This window comes from Melopsittacus undulatus, chromosome 11, assembly GCF_012275295.1.
Source record: "Melopsittacus undulatus isolate bMelUnd1 chromosome 11, bMelUnd1.mat.Z, whole genome shotgun sequence".
Lineage (NCBI taxonomy): Eukaryota > Metazoa > Chordata > Aves > Psittaciformes > Psittaculidae > Melopsittacus > Melopsittacus undulatus.
In genome coordinates, this window is record NC_047537.1 from 12,274,236 (window position 1) to 12,291,962 (window position 17,727).

General features: G+C 48.9%; 1 protein-coding gene across 1 annotated transcript in view; it reads right to left on the bottom strand.

Annotated features, from left to right (window-relative positions):
• Positions 1–17,727, bottom strand: part of NTN1 (netrin 1) — a 97,169-nt gene that overhangs the window by 32,151 nt on the left and 47,291 nt on the right. The window contains exon 2 of the mRNA XM_005141423.3: positions 12,754–12,942. Coding sequence (XP_005141480.2) covers positions 12,754–12,942 — 189 coding nt within the window. The remainder of the gene's footprint in view (positions 1–12,753; positions 12,943–17,727) is intronic.

The window sequence follows — 17,727 nt, forward strand, 5'->3', positions numbered from 1 at the left end:
AATGAGGGGGAAGGGAAATAACTGTCAGGATTTAGTTCTTTCATAAAAACTTTAAGAAAAAATCTGTGATGAGTGCCTGTGGCAGAGATGACTAGGAATTACTGGTGGAAAATGAAGTTATTTCCTGCTTAAAAACCTGGCTGTGGAGGACAAAACAAAGAATGGGAATATATAGTGAGGCTTTAATGAGGAATGAGGGCAGTGGTGGGGGTGCCTGTGTCCAGAAAATGTGATTTTTCTTATACAATAGCCATGACCTGGAAAGAAGGGAGGTAAAATCTTCAACTTGGCTCGTCCAAATGTGAGGAGACCATGTAGGTCTGTGAGACTGACACAAGGTGGCCGACTGGGTGAGAGGATAGCAGAAAAAAAACCAGTGTGCAGAAGGATACATAATTGGAAGGAGGAAACAGGATGGCTTATGCATGCTGAAGGATCCCAATTAACTACAGCCACTCCAGGAAAAGATCTAGGAGTCAATGAAACATCTGGCTGATTGCAACAGAGCTCAGAAGAGCAACAAGATGGTAGGTTGTATTATGAAAAGGGTAGAGAGTACCGCTGAATGTAATATCATGACACTATAGAAATCAATAGTACGTCCTCAGCTGGGAAACCAGAGTAAAAGGCACGGAGAGGCACCCATCTGAGGGAGATGGAAAAGATTAGGAATGCCTTGCCAAGAGACGATGGAGGGATGCCAAGTAATGCACAGCGCCGAGAAGGTCAGACAGGTGCTCCTCTTCACTGGTCCTTAAAACACAGGAACAAAGGGACATTCAATGCATTTAAAAGGCAACCTTTTTCAATGATAAAAGGAAATGCTTCTTTGCACTGCACGTAATTAACTCGTAGAACTCATGCTACGAGACACCATGGCAAAGGCCCAACAGGATTAGATAGGCCTATGAATGAGAACATCTGTAGTTACATTAGCTGGGATTAATATATATACGGATATAACCACTCCAAGCCAGCTACTAACTGCCTGCAGTTAGGAAGAGATTTCCCCTGGGGGCATGCTATTGCAAAACTGTCTGTCATTGAGTTTTATAACTCTGTCTGAAGCTTCTAAGACAAGCCACTATTATATGTACAAATCTGCTGAGGCAGGCCATCGTCCGCTCGAGCAGAGGCCATGGTGCATTTCTGTGCCTCAGCTGAGATTTGGCTGGTTTGGGACTAAAAACTATCTGAAAGGAAGTCTTAGGACCATGCATGGATGGGTGCGAAATGCCCTGGTGTGTCTGGGCCGCTGAAGGTTGACAAATAGCATGACAAAAATGCAAATGTTTTTCCATCCCTGAGTTTTGATCGGAGGTATTCCCGGCTGCTGATCTGCCCACACACACGTGTGCTGAAAGGTAAACAGTGGGCTAAATCTCCTGGCTTAGCTCTCTTCAAGTGTGACCTTTTTGGAGAATGTACCTAAAAGGATCTGCATTTTTGGAGAATTAGCATCTTCCTATTTTGGGGAAGCTGCTTCCTTGGGAGGTCTTCAGAATGATGAAAAACCCATCTGAACAACAGAAAAACTCTTGATATCACGGGATGCCCAGATTCCCTCCTGTCACGCAGTATCTGCAATGATAACTCCAGGGCTTACAGATTTAAAAGCCCAAAGCATGACTGCTTTATGTTGTGCCGTGCATGAAGCAGTAAACCAGCAATGCATTAAACCAGAAAAAAATACCTTAATTTGCAGTAGTCATCGGTGAAGGTTCCTGTTCTGAGAAGGAACCTTCTTCAGGAAATCACAGTCAGTTTCAAGTATGAAAATAAGTACCCTATAGCAAATGTGCCTTAGGTATGTGTTTATATTTAACCATGCTTTTAAATGCTTTTCCAAAATCAAGGCCAAACTGCCTCCCTTTGATTGCTTTCCTTCTTTCATCCAAAGACTCCAACTGGAGCAAAAAATGTGGTTCAGAAGCTTTCTACTGGAAAAAAAAAGCACCAAAATCAAGCTTCTGGTGTGGATGCTTTGATGCAGCAAAATGTCAAAACAACTGAATTTAAATTTTCCTGTCACTTCAATAACTCAGCCCATGTAACCCTGCTGCAGTAAATATATTTCACTTAGTCTTATGCTTTAGTATTTAGAGGTTGGTTCAGACATTATTACTTAAGCAAGCTTTTGTGTAGTTGTAGAATTATTTTCTCTTGCTTTGCTTTCTTTAGTAACTTGGATACTTTAAATCCTGGTTCCAGTGAACACATCACCCTGGGGAATGCAAGGTGTGTGGAACTGCTGGGGTGAGTTCAGTTGCCCTCCTGTACCTGCAATCCATGTCTAAGGTGATCCCAGGCTTGAAGATGTCCCAAAGACTGAATCTGGGCAGGGTTTCTTTAGCAGATTTTGTTTGGCTCCTGCCTTTAGAGAAACAATTTAAAGCAAGAGGTGCTCCTTCCTTTGGAGACCTACCCTGGTTATCTGTCTGTGGGCAGGAAGGGTTATGGTCTGATATCTGTGCATCTGAGTGGTGCGGAGAGGTTTGTGCTGCCTCTGGGGATAGGATCCTGCAGGGATGGGCAAGACCATATTCAATGACAGAGCTCACCGCTACAACTGGCACATCCCACAAATCCCAGAGGCCTGTGTCATGGGGAAGAGAAACGGTGGTATTCAGTGTGTACCCACCCAGCCTGGCCCCAGCTAGTTTGCTAACCAGAAGCAGAGGTTGAAATGTCTCTGTGTTAACTCTGAATACTAATAATGGCTTACAATATTAACTGTTAACTGCTTTGCAATGAGATCGTCAGCTTGTCTGTGATATTGTGAACTGTATTTAGTTCTCCAGAGGATCATGTTCACGCACAATGTCCCTCGGCACATTCTCTTGGAGATTTAAAGGTTTCTTTGCCAGCAGAAAATGAATTCCCCCTTTTATCAGGCAAAGCCAAATAATCTCTTGGTGTTTCACAGTGTCCCTCCTCCTGCGCCGCTTCTCAGGGCTCTCCCATTTCTTCCTCCTGAACTGGCACTCAGGGAAGCCAAGGGCTTTGGCGCCCTGTAGTTTGGGCCAAATTTCACAGATTAGACCTTGCCTTTGTCTTCTCCGTAACAAGTAACAGACGGGGCCCACAATGCCTCCAGTGAGCAAGAGTCGCCGCTAATCCGGAGAGGGCTTTGAACCACAATAAATCCACTTTTTGGGCAGGCGCATTATGGGCAGGCATTAGTGATACAGACTCAGACAGTTATGACAGTGCTTTCCAGAAGGCTTGAATATTCTCTTGTTGAGAAAGTGCTAAAGTTTCTCCTGTCGTCTCAGAGCTCCACCTTTCAGGTGATTGCAGGAGAAGATGGTGGGGATGCCGAGACACCCAGGGGTGAAGTACTGGGGCTTCCTTCTTCCTGCTTTGCTGATAGGACTTGGCTTTTGCTGTGGAGGATGTCATTGCTTTTATTTTTCCATCAAAAAATGTCAAAACCCACCAGGGCAGCTCTGCCCAATCAGAGAGGAGCTTAGAGAGGCATATTTCCTGGGCATAGTGTTTTTTGTGGCTCTAAAGCAAACTAAGGCTCAACTTGCCCTCATGGGAGACAGTGCATGAGAAAGAGTGGGCTGGAAAATGCTCTTATTGAGGGGGTGGGGAAAGACAAAAGTTTTCTCCTCCTGATGCATTTTTAGGCTGGCTTCTGAGGAATGAGGTTCCTATGGGCATATTCTACCACTAATAATATTTCAATAAAATCTGTCAGCAGAGAAAAAAATCTCAGAGATAATGAGGTTGCCACAAGCCTCACAAAATGAGACCACTGGGTAGATGTGAGAGAGAAGGGGGGATCCCTCCAGTGTGCACTGCCCTTATGAAACACTAGAGCATCCACAGTAGAGAAAGCCACCCGCAGCACTCCACGCGCTCAGGAAAGATTGCAGTGGGAGCTCCTGGGGCACTGGACTGTGATAATCTGGGAAGTGTGCGTTTAACTGGAAAAGATCCCTTTTTCTATCAGAAAAATATCCTTTTTGTTTTAGGAGACTTAAAATCAGAAGAGTGTGTGCGGATGAGCAAGACTGAACTTTGGTTTAATGTTCAGGAGAGAGCCTGGAGAACTTTTCACTGTCAAGAGCTGATCTGAGACAGGAAATTATCTCAACAGATTGAAAACATTTAGGGAAAGACAAATTATTCCTTTTCCCTCCTGTGTCTTGGAGATCTGTGAAGGTTTGGCTGCGCAAATGAATTTAGCAACTTTTGTTCTTAGTCTGAGACTTGTGATGGAGAACTGTGCTATATCTGTTTGTTGTTTGGGGTTTTTTTAATAGGGTGCAAATTCTCCTCTGCTGTGTCGCACCCTGACACTTCTGAGAAACCACTGTCCAAACCTGCCCCTCAGGATTGCTTATGGAATGTTTCTGCTGAAAAACCAGTCTGAAACCACAGTTTTGAAGGTGGTCAGCCCCAGATTTAGCCAGTAAATCTCCTCTACGGCACCATCATTGCAAGGACAATGCAGAGCTCCTGTCATGGGATTAACACTGTCTACATTTTTGTAATGAGCTGGATCATCCATGTCTCTAACCTGGGTTTGGGGGTTTGGGACTCAGATACGAGGTCCATCTCTCCTCTAAAGGTGCTGGGGGAAAAGTTCCCAGGCTGCAATGGAGAGTTCAAGGTCCTTCAGAGGGTCTATGGCTGAACCTCCTTGATCATGTCTTGAGTCCCTGAAGTCAGCAGAGTGTCTGTTTCTAACCTCTCAACACAGTGTTGGCTGTTTCTGATATGACTTTTACCCTTTCTGTGTGCTTTTTCAGCTCACCCATTTGAAGGGCTGTTCCTCCCTCCCTTGCTAAAAGTGATGAAGGTTTCCCGTTCAGTGGAGATGCATCTCTAAACTAGATCACCCACTGTTGTCCTTCTCCTGGGAGGTGGGGTCTGAGTCTTGGTCTTACTCATGTGCACAGACAAGCGACTGGTGGGTGTCTTTGAGGAAGAGCATGTGCAGGAGTGCTACACATGGGGCATCGCTGGGACCCTGGGTGCATCTCTCATGGGAACGAGTGCTCCTGGCTGCTCTGGGAGTGCCGAGCAGACACACCAGAGCTGTGCTCTGGGGTTTGTGCTGCAGGTCATAAAATCCCAGACTAGTTTGCGTTGGAAGGGACCTTAAAGCTCCTCCAGTTCCAACCCCTGCCACGGGCAGGGACACCTTCCACTGGAGCAGCTGCTCCAAGCCCCTGTGTCCAACCTGGCCTTGAACACTGCCAGGGATGGGGCAGCCACAGCTTCTCTGCGCACCCTGTACCAGCGCCCCAGCACCCTCCCAGGGAAGAGCTTCTGCCTAAGAGCTCATCTCAGTCTCCCCTGTTCTGGCAGGTTCAAGCCATTCCCCTTGGCCTGTCCCTACAGGCCCTTGTCCCAAGCTCCTCTCTAGTTTTCCTGCAGCCCCTTTAGGCACTGGAGCTGCTCTCAGGTCTCCCCTTCAGGAGCCTTCTCTTGTCCAGGCTGCCCCAGCCCAGCTCTCTCAGCCTGGCTCCAGAACAGAGGTCAAGCCCCTGCCTGGTGAGATGCTGTCTCATTTACATCCAGATGCCTTCCCAGCCTCTTTGAAGGTTTCTCAGAAGCCCCTTCCTCAGCTCCCATTCCCTGGTTCAAATTTGCCTTTAACTACAAGTTTGTCTCTCCTGGTTTGGCACTGCCCAAAGGACGCTCCTCTGTCAGAGGAAGCTTTGCTGAGGACTCTGAAAGTGCCCAAGTGGCTTTTCGGAGGAGAACAGAGTGCCAGGCCAAGCAGCACCCCTGCCTCAGCGCTGATCTTATCCCCAGGCACAGGCAAACCTATCTCCACAGCAATGTCTCTTGGTGCTCTGCCAGTCCCCAGGGCAGGGTCCCTGCACCAGTCCTCTGTGCTTCCTTTGAGCATCCAGGCTTCAATCCCAGACTGCCTGAATATATTCCACAGAAACGCATTGTCTGTTTAAATGCTGTTGTACTGTGGGAGGTGGCTCTATTTGTAAAACCAGAGCAAGGAAGAAATCAGTGGTAAGTTTCTAGCAGGACTGGACATCAGGATTTTAGCCTTGTCCCAGTTAATTTGCACCAAAATAGAGGCCAGCCCCAATACTGGATCACTTCCAGGTGCAGATACATGGAGGAGCAGAAAGTTGATTGCTTCAGCTCACCAGTGGCTACAAACATGAAGCTGGAACATGATATCTGTGGTCCCTAAATGTGCTCCCCAGTGCATGGCATCATCCCTGTGTGCTGTGTGGAGATTGGTGTAGCTTCCCTGGGCTGGGGGAAAGGACTGCACATGGATCCAACTTTTGGTTGGGTCCTCACTGACGGCTCACATGGATCAGACTTAATTATAAAGCCCCTGGAACAGGAAGGCGTGTGTGCAAGGAAGAGCATGATGAAGGCTGGCACATGGAGCCTCATCTGGACTGAAACTGTTAGAAAGTATCTCAGTTGCTGGATTTGCCACAGGAATATTCCACTGCTGCAACACTGCAAATTCTTCCCACTCCAGCTCATACAGAAGTGGCTGCTTAATTTGATGTTGCTGCTCATATGTCACTAAAGTCATGGATTTTTAAAAGCTGTCACGGGCATGTATATGTCTTGTGCTGAGCAAAAGTCTTCAGTTAAAAAACCCTAAACCAGTCCTTTTCCAAGTTTTCACATTACAAACTCTAAACAGTTCAAGAGTTTCTGTAATAACCATGTCCCTTCTTTGCTTTGGGACTCTTCCAGCCCAAGTGGGTGAATGGTGAAGCTCTGCTCTAGGTCCTGGAGGTGCAATGGAGGTGGTGGCACTTTATGGCAGTGGCACTCAAGCCTCTTGTGCTGCCTGAGGACACTTCCACCAGCAACTTGTGTGCATGGGACAGTGTAAAGCTGCGGTTCTAGAAACTTTCTTCAGCCAGTTTGTGTGCCCAGAGGCTGCTGATGACAAGTTTCAGGTGTAGAAACCATAAATCAGTGCTTAGCACTTGTAATAATGTCAATACAAAGAAATACAGGGCCTTGGGGAAGGGGGTAACTAAGGCATAGCCACTAACAAATGCGGTATGGAAATACAGCTAAAAAACTGTTCTCACAGAGCCATGTCCTGTGGAGAAAAGAAAGTCTGTGTCTGACAGGTCAATGCCTTGAAAGTTTGAACTCTCTTCAGAAGTGACCAAGACTTGACACAAGAACTGGATACAAGCCCTGCCAGCACTACAAGCTGGCTCATCTCTCATCTAAACAGTAACTTTGTCTGATCTTCAAGAGGAAGAAAAGGAGAAGAGGAAGGGAAGTTTAATAATTCAGGACAACTCCCTGGGATGAATTAATAGAAAGTATTGCCTTGTGAAACCACAGACGAGCTGGACTAGAGATGGGCACTCAAATGACGCCTCTTTGGGGAGAGGACATCTCTCTTAGGATGCACTTTACCTCCTCCTAAGGTGGACACCAAGGGTAGGTCTCCTGCAATGACGCCCAGCAGTGATAGGGTCCCTGTAGTGACAGGAGGAAGCCTGTGGGAGCTGGTATTTGCTGCAGACAAGGAAAGACTGAGGTCAGGAGTTCTACCAGGAGCCACCACTGGTGGCCGTGCTGGCCCAGGGACCCCTGGTTAAGGGGTTTCAGCCAGGCCACCCAATGTCTTTGGGATGTAAGGTTACCTACCTGTCATCTAACTGTGGACTGGGGACTGTGGTGGCAGGGAACACCTCTGAGGCTGGAGGGATGCTGACCACAACTAAAACCTGCAGACATGCATCACGGACAGGCTCATCTTCCTGTTATATATTGGGACATGCCCCGTGGGACACCAACAGCGGGACACCAGGATGCTGGTGGCAGCGAGCCCGTCCTCAGACTCTGCTGTCTAATGCGAGTTTTACCCCGGCTGCCTTCTGCACCCCAACTTCTCAGCGGGGCTCCAGGCAGCGGGAAGAAATCACATCTCCCCTGGCTTCAGCCTCGTGGAAATGAGCTCTCTGCTCTAAGCTGGTCACGCAGCTCCCTCTATAGTCAGTGAGAGAGACGGGGGACTCGTCCCACTGTCCTTGTCACCAGGGCTCTGCTCTCCAGGCAGCACAAGCAGCCAAAGGAGCTCAGCTGCACCAGTTCCACCCACCACCTCCCAGGTGCCTGAAGAAAACCTGCATCTGCACCCTTGAAATCAAGGGCCGGAGACTGAGCCCATGGAGACAGCACTCAACTGTCTCTGCTTGAACCCAAACTGTCTCAAAAAGCAAATGTCAAATCTTAATCCTTTCTGGGATATGACAAACAGGCAGGTAGGCTGGGGGTGCTTTCCTTTTTTCTTTGCACAAGCCATTAAATAATCCTCCAACGCTGATGGAAAGGTGCCAGGCTCAGCACTGGGGAGACTGGAGACCCTATTCTCTACCAAAACATTGAGCACTAACAAATGTGACCTCTCCAGGTGCCAAATCCTGCCCCTCCACACGGCGTTTGCTTTGGCAGCCTCAGCACAAATGAATTCATAACACATATCATTTGTCATCTTTTCATCAAAAAGTGTGTAAATCCTTTCCCCCAAGTGCAGAGCTGTTTCACAGCCAGGCTATAAAATCCTGCAGTCTCTTTTCCAACAGAATGACATTAGTGCCAATAATCTGGCAAATATCAGGGTGAATTTAATCAAAAGAACTAACACTGGGGCCCTGATTCCCAGCGGCCCACGACAGAGCGGAGCAGTCAGGGGTTTTCAGGACTCAGATGTGGAATTTCATTCACAACATCATTTGGAGCAGAGGGAAAGTAGAAGGAATGGAAAGCAGGGCTTCAGCATTCTGTGAACTCTTCACACTCCCACAAAAAATCATCAAGAAAAGAGGAATCCACCCTTGTTATGAGTTCTAGAAGGTGAACATGCAAAGTTTCATCTAGCTGGGCTTTGGATTTGATGGCTCTGCCAGAGGAGAGGGCATTCTGTTGGGATGAGCCCATCCATGCTCTTCGGTGGAGGAGCGGCACCACTACTGGAGTCTTCCAGCCCCAGCGTCCCCATCCGGGGCCATGCAGAGATCAGTTGTGCGGTCTGACCACAAAACCCCTGAGCCCTTGCTTGAGTAACTGGTGTCCCTGGGCTCATCTGACCACCCACCCGCAACAGGCACAGTCCTCCCTCAGCTCCCAGTTCCAGCCTGGCAGGCGCTGGCACATTCCAAGCATTGCCACTTCATGCAATATCTCCGCTCCATCTGTCATCAATTCCTTTGCATGTGGTTTGCAGACTCCATGCCCTGCTCTGCCTGTTGCTGGCTCTGCAACAGGGCATTGCTGGGGACTGTCAACAGTTTATCAGGCTTGCAAGGAAATAAATGGAACAGGGGAGGAACATGGCACGGCCCCAGTGCTTGTAACCATCAGGGTGACAGTAATCCATAAATCCCTCACCTGTGCTGCTGAGACAACCCTTGATCATAAAAAAAAAATCTTTTAATTAAAAATTATTATACTTTTGGCCATTAGAAAAGCCCCCAGCCCTCTGTCAGGGCAGGAGGACACTGCTCAGCTCCTATTTCTGCTCCCCCTTTGCTGCCTGAGCCTCACACTGTGCCCTGTGACACACACAAAATTCTGTAGCGTTTTCTTTTTCCCCAAGTCAAAAGAAAAAAAGAAAAGTTGACTTTGTGCAAACATTTCTGCTAGTTTTGCACAAATAACAAACCCAACTGTTGGAAATAATGCGAGTCATGCCTCTGTGATTTTCTGATGTTAGATGCTTTATGAATTGAGGTACATAACCCAGTGCATAGGATGGGATGAGAGATGGGAAGCACAGATGAGAGGAAAGGCAGTTTAGCTGGATGTGTCTGTTAGGCTGAATTAATACCAAAATATGTTTGGCAGTTCTTTCATGGACCATTTGCAGTAAGTTCACCTGAGCTTGTGCATGCTTGCCGGTGGGGTAAGCATGCTGCATGCTTCCTTGGCAGCTCCTGATCGGCACGTGAGGCACCAGGGCTCTAGGAGATGCATTTGTTTAAATGTGGGACACGAATGGAGCAATGCAATGGTTGAAAGAATCAAGTCTTACAGAGAAAACACAGTCTGCTGTGTGAGAGGAGACATGAGGCAACTGTGAGGAGATGGCAGATGCTACAGGATGGTTAATTCCTTAATTCTAAACACATTTGGTCAAGATGAGACTCTGGGAGAAGTTTGCCCATCGGCAGATGGCTCGGTGAGATGATGGATTAATACTGTTATCAATGGGGAAATGGTGAGGTTGTTACATGGCAGGGTTTGGGTTTTAAAAGATTTTTTTTAGAAATGTCTTTAAAAACAACTTTTAAAAGATTGTTTCCAACAATTATTTCAGAACAAACCCTCAATCCGGGAAGCAAAACAGGGAACATGAAATCCCCTGTGTCAGAGCAGAGCCCAGGAAAATGAAGTTTCAAAGGAATGCCTTTGCTGCAGGAAACTTCATTTCGCTCGCTTTTGTATAGGACGATGGATTACGCCAACAATAAACCATTCCAGCTACTGTGAAATCGTGCTAATAGGCTGTGGGTCGGGGAGCTGCTCATGCATCAGCATATTTATTACATACCTTTGTATCTGTTAGCTCCAATAGCCACATTTTTGTTAGAAACCATGGGGGGCTGGAGAGCTATTTAAATTTGGCGGTCTCAGATTTCAAGAGCAGGAGGCAGGAGATGGGAAAAGGACAATTGCAAGGAGCATTTAATGGAGCGAATGACCCAGCAACTGGGAAATTCACCCTTCCAGCAGTGCCGAGTGTCTCCTGAAGGCCAGCGCACACCTTCCTGCATGCTTGTTTGGGGAAACCGAGGCACAACATGGCCCTGAGGTCTCCCACCCACAGGTACCACCTGCACCCGGCTGTGGTTTTTGGGTACAACCACTGTACTACCAGCCAGGAAACAGCAAGGATAAATGGGCAGGAGATGGGTAATGGGCTGCCTAGCTGAAGAGGAGAGCTGGAAAAAGCAGGAGCAAGGAAGGTCCTAGGAAATGCTGAAGTCAATGAGACAGAGATGGGTACCTGTGGTCATCACTGCCAACACAGGACAGGGATTGCCTTTCCCAGGTTAAAAAGGCTGGTGATGGACAGGAGATGGGATCTGCCCTACCTTCCAGCTGAGCATCCCTTCCCTGGACTGTGCCCCGGTGCAGATCCCTACTGATGCACAGTGATCTGGTGGCTAGGAAGAAGCACTTTTCTCCCACAAATCCCACCAGATCCCCAGGAGCTCCCATGCTGAGGAGGCAGCCAGGATAAACCAGAGCCCTGGGAAGAAGTGAGCTGTGCTTGTGGAGGGCAGGGAATTACCACCACCACCTCAAAACCCTTTCTGGGGAGCAGGAAGGTCAATGAGAATCAAGCTCTGGTCATCAGCAAGCGCCAGTGTGAGCATGCTGCTGCCCAGGGTGATGGATGCCCTCCTGCAGCACTGCCTGGCCCATTCCAGGGAAGCCTTCACAATCTCCTTTTGTTTGCCTCAGTCTAATGCACTGTTCCTTCAGCTGCAGCCTGGCCGGGAAAGCACAAACATGAATGTTATTAGGACACGAATCCACTCGGGAGTGGCTGGCAGCTTGCTCCAGAGTGGAATCCGGATGGGATATGGATGTTGGGGCTGGCCTAGGAAGCAGCTCTTCCCAAAGGGCAGCTCCTGTCATCCTCCAGAGCCATAGGCTGGGTTCACATCCCACCAGCCTTGTTGGCTGGAGCTGGAGCTGTCAGTAGCCTCCATACAGGGCAGGTTGAAAAGGGCTCACTGAGATAGTCTTTATAAGGTGAAAAGGGGGAAGTTGGTCCATCTAAAGCTGTGATTCCTTTTGCTGCTTTGGCAGAGTGTGTTTGTTCTCAGTGGAAAAAAACCCAACCCAAAATAAACCAAAAAATACCCCAAAGCTAAATGAACATATGAAGAAGTGTTCTCATTAAAAAATTGGGAATGCTGAAGACCCAAAGCTTTCCAGTCCAAAATACCCAGCTCAGGACAAAAAGCTTTCCATTTCTCATTGAAACGAGTCTTTAGAGAGAAAAGAGATGAAGCTTTCTGCAGGAAGCCCCAGCATCTTCTAATCTGGTTTTTTAATGTTTGCTTGATTCTTTTAGCTGTGTCTCAGGTTCAGGATTTAAATCTCTTCCAGCAGACATCCGAGATTTACAAGAGTTCACTTGCAGAATTTGCTCTTATTGCAGCTCCAGCCCCAGCTGAAGCCCCACTCACCCTGATGGCCATAGCAGGAGAAGAGGAAGCACCAAAGAACTCCATTTGTGGAGCTCAAAGTGAAATTGATTCCTGTTCTCATCTTTCCCCCCATTCACTGTGGGATGTTGTATGCATGGGTTAAGCGCTGCCTGTCCCCGAGCAGCACTGGGATGAGAGCGGAGGATAGGAGCAGGAGATGGGTGGATTTACAGGCACTACATCTAACCCCATACCTCGGAATTTATGAAACTCTGCCCTTACATGGGTGATGACCAAGTTATCTGTGGTTATTGGAGTGGATGTAGCACAAGTTTTAAATGATAAAACCTGAAAAAATTTGAAGTCATCCTTAGCAGTGAGGACTTCTTGTGTATTGGTAGCCTTGTCCTCACTAGGAGGATGGGAACACCAGGGGGAGGTGATGGCAAGGAACACGGTGGTGAGAAAAGTTCTTTCAAGGGACTGGTTTGAGAGAGGGAGGAGCAGGAGGAGTTTGGTGAGAGCAGGAGCTGTCGAAGCAGGAGCAGCAGGAAGTGGCTGAAGAAGAAGGAGCTGTGTGGTCCCAGCCAACCCACCGCCAACCCAGTACCTTTGCAGGCCTTGCGGTGGGAGATGGGCTTGCTGAGGTCGCGGTAGAAGCCCTCCTTGCAGTAGTGGCAGTGCCGGCCAGCAGTGTTGTGCCGGCAGTTGAGGCACACGCCGCCGCTCTTGCGCCCGGACAGCTTGTAGAGCTCCATGTTGAAGCGGCACCGCCGGGCATGCAGGTTGCAGTTGCAGGCTGAAAGAGGCAAAGAGAGGAGACCATCAGCATCTGCACCTGCCATGGAGGTGCCAGCCCCAGGAGAGCCTGTGTGCATGGGGCTGGGCACCCTCAGGCTCCTACTGGGATGTCAAAGGATGGGATGCACTGGTAGCACCTCTGTCTATGGGAAGCCAACTGCTAACCCACATCCCTCCTTCGTCAGTTCTGTGGTGAGTCCAGCTTTTTCGAGGGGAAGCTGAGGTTGCTGAGACCTCGTTTCACCACTGTGACTTGTGACAAATACACCTTTTGCCTTTCCCCATTCTTACTGTGGATTAAAAGCTGTGTGCAGGCAGAGCTGTGAGAGCAAGGAGCCTATCTGTGATTAGGAAATGGCAGTGCACAAGCCCTCAACTGCTCCTTCAGCTTTGTGGCAAGCGCTTTTTCCCATGCAAGCACTGCTCATCTTCCTTCTCATCTGCTCTTGCACTCTGGTGCTTCATAGAATCGTAGATGCATGGAATGGTTTGGGTTGGAATGGACCTTAAAGCTCACCCAATTCCAACCCCTGCCATGGGCAGGGACACCTTCCACTAGAGCAGCTTGCTCCAGGCCCCATCCAACCTGGTCTTGAACACTTCCACCATGCTACTGTTGGCACAATCCCCTCCAAACATCTGTGAAACCCCTTCATAGCAGATGTTCCCAGTATTCCCTCTCTCACCAGTCCTGACAAGTGTGTGTCTGAACCCCAGGTATAATTTCAAGGCCTTCCTAGGTAACTTCTTCCCTGTCTTTCCTTCCTGTGCTTGGTACACATAGCACAGGTTCTGTTACATATCTACATCCCTGAACAGCCTGATAAAGCCTCACCTCTGGCTCTACAGCTCTCACCCCACCACTGGGACAGGGCAGGCCTGACGCCCAGTTCATCAAACACCAAAACATTCCCCTCTGCATTGATTGCATGTGCTGTGACTGAACCTGCCTGGAGAGTCCCCACCATATGCAACCTAATGTCAACACAAGGACTGTTTTAACAGGGGGCCTTTGCAAAGGACAGGACTTCAAAAGCTCGACCCCTCGCCTGCCTCTCCCCAGAGCTGTCACTGGAACATCAAGAGGCAGAGGCTGTGGCTCTGTGCTTTGCTGAGAATTTTATAGCTTGTTTTCTTTTCCCTTTGCTTTTATTTGCTCTTCACCCCCTAACAATGCAACTGTGCAATGCCAACCCACAGCTGGGCCTCTTCGGCTCAGCACAAAGGTGTCATGGCTCTGGGCTTGTCACCTTCCTTTAGAGTACAGACGTCTTAATCCCTCATTCCTTCCTGTTTACCTTATGGTGCTTACCCAAGACAAAGACATGTTATATTTGCTTAATTATCAAATTTCAGACCAGAAAATTACAGTGCAGTTCCGGATTATTTATCAGGAACAATCCCCAGCTAACTCACGACATGAAAGCAAAAGGGAGAGCAAAATCCTCTGGGCACGTCCGACCAGTAGGATGGAGGCTGTTTCCTCTGTGCTTTGCTACTGGAATTCCTCTGGCTAACACAGTGAGGCCCAACTCATGTCCCCACCAAATGCTGGCAGAGCAGAAGAAGCAGCCATCAGTGAGCTAACGGTGAGAAGAGAGGCCTGGGAGCAGTTTGCCTGCCGTGAGAAAGTGAGATTCCTGACAGTGAGCAGGGGCAGGACTTTGTGCTGTGGTTTGCCTTGCCTTAGACGAGCCCACCAGCCCGTGGGTGCACTTGTCATCTCCCAGAGCAGGAGTGAGCCATCAAGGAGACTGGAGACACAGCTCCTGCGTGCAGAGGGAATTACTGCAGTTTAGACCCAGATGCATTAGCTGATGCTGTGAATACCCTGTTTGCAGCTAAAACAAGTGCAGGAGCATGCACAAGGTGCTTTCTGCAACCCCCTTGTAGATTCTTCCCCTTCCATCTCACTCTCAGGAAAAGCACATTGTGCTTTGCCAGGAGTGCTCAGCTCTGCTCTTGTTTTCTCATGGCATGCTAAGGAGACCCTGTCACCACGATGGCTGCACCACAGACAGCATTGTACAGAACATCGAATTATAGAATCCCAGCCTGGTTTGTGTTGAAAGGGACCTTAAAGCTCCTCCAGCTCCAACCCCTCCCACAGGCAGGGACCCCTTCCACTGGAGCAGCTGCTCCAAGCCCCTGTGTCCAACCTGGCCTTGAACACTGCCAGGGATGGGGCAGCCACAGCTTCTCTGGGCACCCTGTGCCAGCGCCTCAGCACCCTCCCAGGGAAGAGCTTCTGCCTAAGAGCTCATCTCAGTCTCTCCTCTTGCAGGTTAATGGGGGATTGAAGGTGATTTTTGCCCTGCAGAACACATGAGCTGATCTTTTGGAAAGGAGGTGGCATTTCTGGAGTCCCAATACTTGTTTTACAGAAAGGCGTCAGGGCTCCCTACAGAGCCTTCCCTCAGGCACAGACCAACTGCATCAGGCCTGCAGCACGAAGGATGTCCTCTTGGATGCAGCTAAACACCAAAGCAACACCTGTATCAATGGCTCTGCCTCAGGGCTCAGCTCAAGCAGAGGAAAGGAAGATTTAAGTCCCTCAGCCTGAGGGTCTGTCCTCCCTGCTGTAGCCTGTGACCACATCTCCATCGTTCAAAACCTCAAGGCTCACTAACAGCTCTGCCTTTGGTGCTGCAAATCACAGGATTTAGTCCCTGTTGACCAGCATGAGAAGGCATTTCTCCAGGGGGTGGCATGGCCTCACAGAAGACCTCATTCTTCCTTAAATCTGGTAGAAACGCATGTTTTCCAAAGAGCAGGAAAGCTCACTTCCTCCTAAAACTCTTTTTTTTAGGAGCGCTGGACTTGATACTTGAGTGTTTTGCAAGACTGCATTGGCAAATCCCTTTTTAACATTCAAAGCTGAGCCCACCCGAAGAGTCAGTGAAAATCTTCACATTTCCCTGGGCTGCTTGATAAGCAGAAATGCTTTCTCAAAGCCAAGAAAGCAAAACTCCTGGGGTTTTCTCAAGATCCTTGCAACTATTTCCACTGGTCCCACCAGGCCGAAGCTGTGCAGGAATGTGGAGGAGTAAGTAGAGTGTGCAGAGCTTCCTGCAGCCCTGCTCCTGGGATCCGTTTTACATTGATCTTCCAGGGATGGGAAAATCCAGTGTCTGGGGAAGAGAATAAGCTGAACCTCACAAGAAGCCACACTTTGCTCCCCAAAACAGCTGTCCCTGTCCTCATCCAGAGAAGAGGACCTCATCTGTGCAGCCTCAGGAGCAAGTGAGTTAGCTGGGAGAAAGTATAGGCTGGTAAAGCCCCTCTCCATAGCCAGGATCCCTGCACGTGGCCTTCCTGTGAGCTCCCCACAAGCACCCCAAGGAGCCAGGCAGTGATGGCCACTTCTTCATTGTGACTGCTCAGATTTGTTTGGCTCGGTTAGCTTAGCCTTGGCTCTGTCCCTTCCTTCCAGCTGCACTCACAGGGCTCTGAGGACATCCGCTGGGCAACAACTGCCTAATAACCCTATCACATGATGCTTTTCCATCATTCACCCCCTCCTAATCCACCTGTTCGTGCAGACAGAAGGTGCCAAACCAGCTAAAAGAGAGCGGTTTTAGTTGAAATTACTGTCTCCTGGACTCACCCTGAATGCCTGGGTGCTGAGTAGCCAGTGCTGTGCACTGCTGGCTACCAGCCAGGGCTAGCTGGCAGCTCAGTCTGTATGTAGCCTGGTGTGTTTGCAGATGCCCAGTGGAAGAGGCTTGGTCCAACAGAAGGAAAATGGCCATCCTATTTTTTCCTGACAATAGGACATAGGAATGAAATAATTAAGGCAATGAATTTAATGTCCCATCTCCGCGTCAGAAAGTCCTTGCTGGGGACGATGCTGGTACACGTCATGATGGGATCCATCACGCTGGTCCTGCCCCCTCAGAGAAAACCGGCAGTGGGGGCCCAGAGATGCTTATGTGGACAATGCCCGGTCACACCACTGTTGCCTGGAGCTGGCTGTTAGGAACGACGGGAACCAATCAGCAGACCGTGATGCTTATGGATCCCAGCTCCAGATCTGCATGTGGTGCTGGTGCCGCAGGCAGGGTGTGCGGCTCTCCCAGCCACGTTTCCCTGGACAGAGTAGCTCAGGAAATGCGGCTCCCGCCCACCCTCTGCCTTGCCCAGTGGTTAATCCCCTGCTGTGCTAAAGCATTTTGCCTCCTTCCTAACATGAATTTGCCTGGCTTTAATTTCCAGCCATTGCTTCTTGGTTTGAATTTCTCTGCCACAGTAAGTGGCTCTTTAGCAACCCATCTTTTCTTTCTATGAATGCCTGCGCCAGCTGCAATAAAAATCACCTCCCAGTACTGGCATCTCCTATGCTCCCCATGCTTTGCTATCAGCCAGTGGAGAGGACACCCCTGCATGGGCTGCAGCCCCAGCTACGGGAAGAGCATGTGCCAGCTGCTGAGACCTCTCCAATAAAAGGTTTTGGCTCCAAAAGCTTGGATCAGCCCGGTGCTGCTGTCTCCTGCTCTCTTCTTTCTCTTATTTTGCCAAGGACCTCACAAGCCTTTTGTTCACTAACTTTATTGCACACAGATGTAGAGAGCTTCATCAAACAGTCTCTACCTGGGCCGCCAGGCTATGATATAAATAACCAGATATCACTTAAATGCAGATGTTTAGGAACCTGGAGAAGGCTGGGGCGGAAAGGAGGAAAGCTGTGGATTCAATATGGGTGAAGAAACCACAGCAGAAGCATCTCCACATTAAAAACTGTGGCTCGGCCAAATGAATCTGTCGAAGAAGGTCAAGGCAGGCA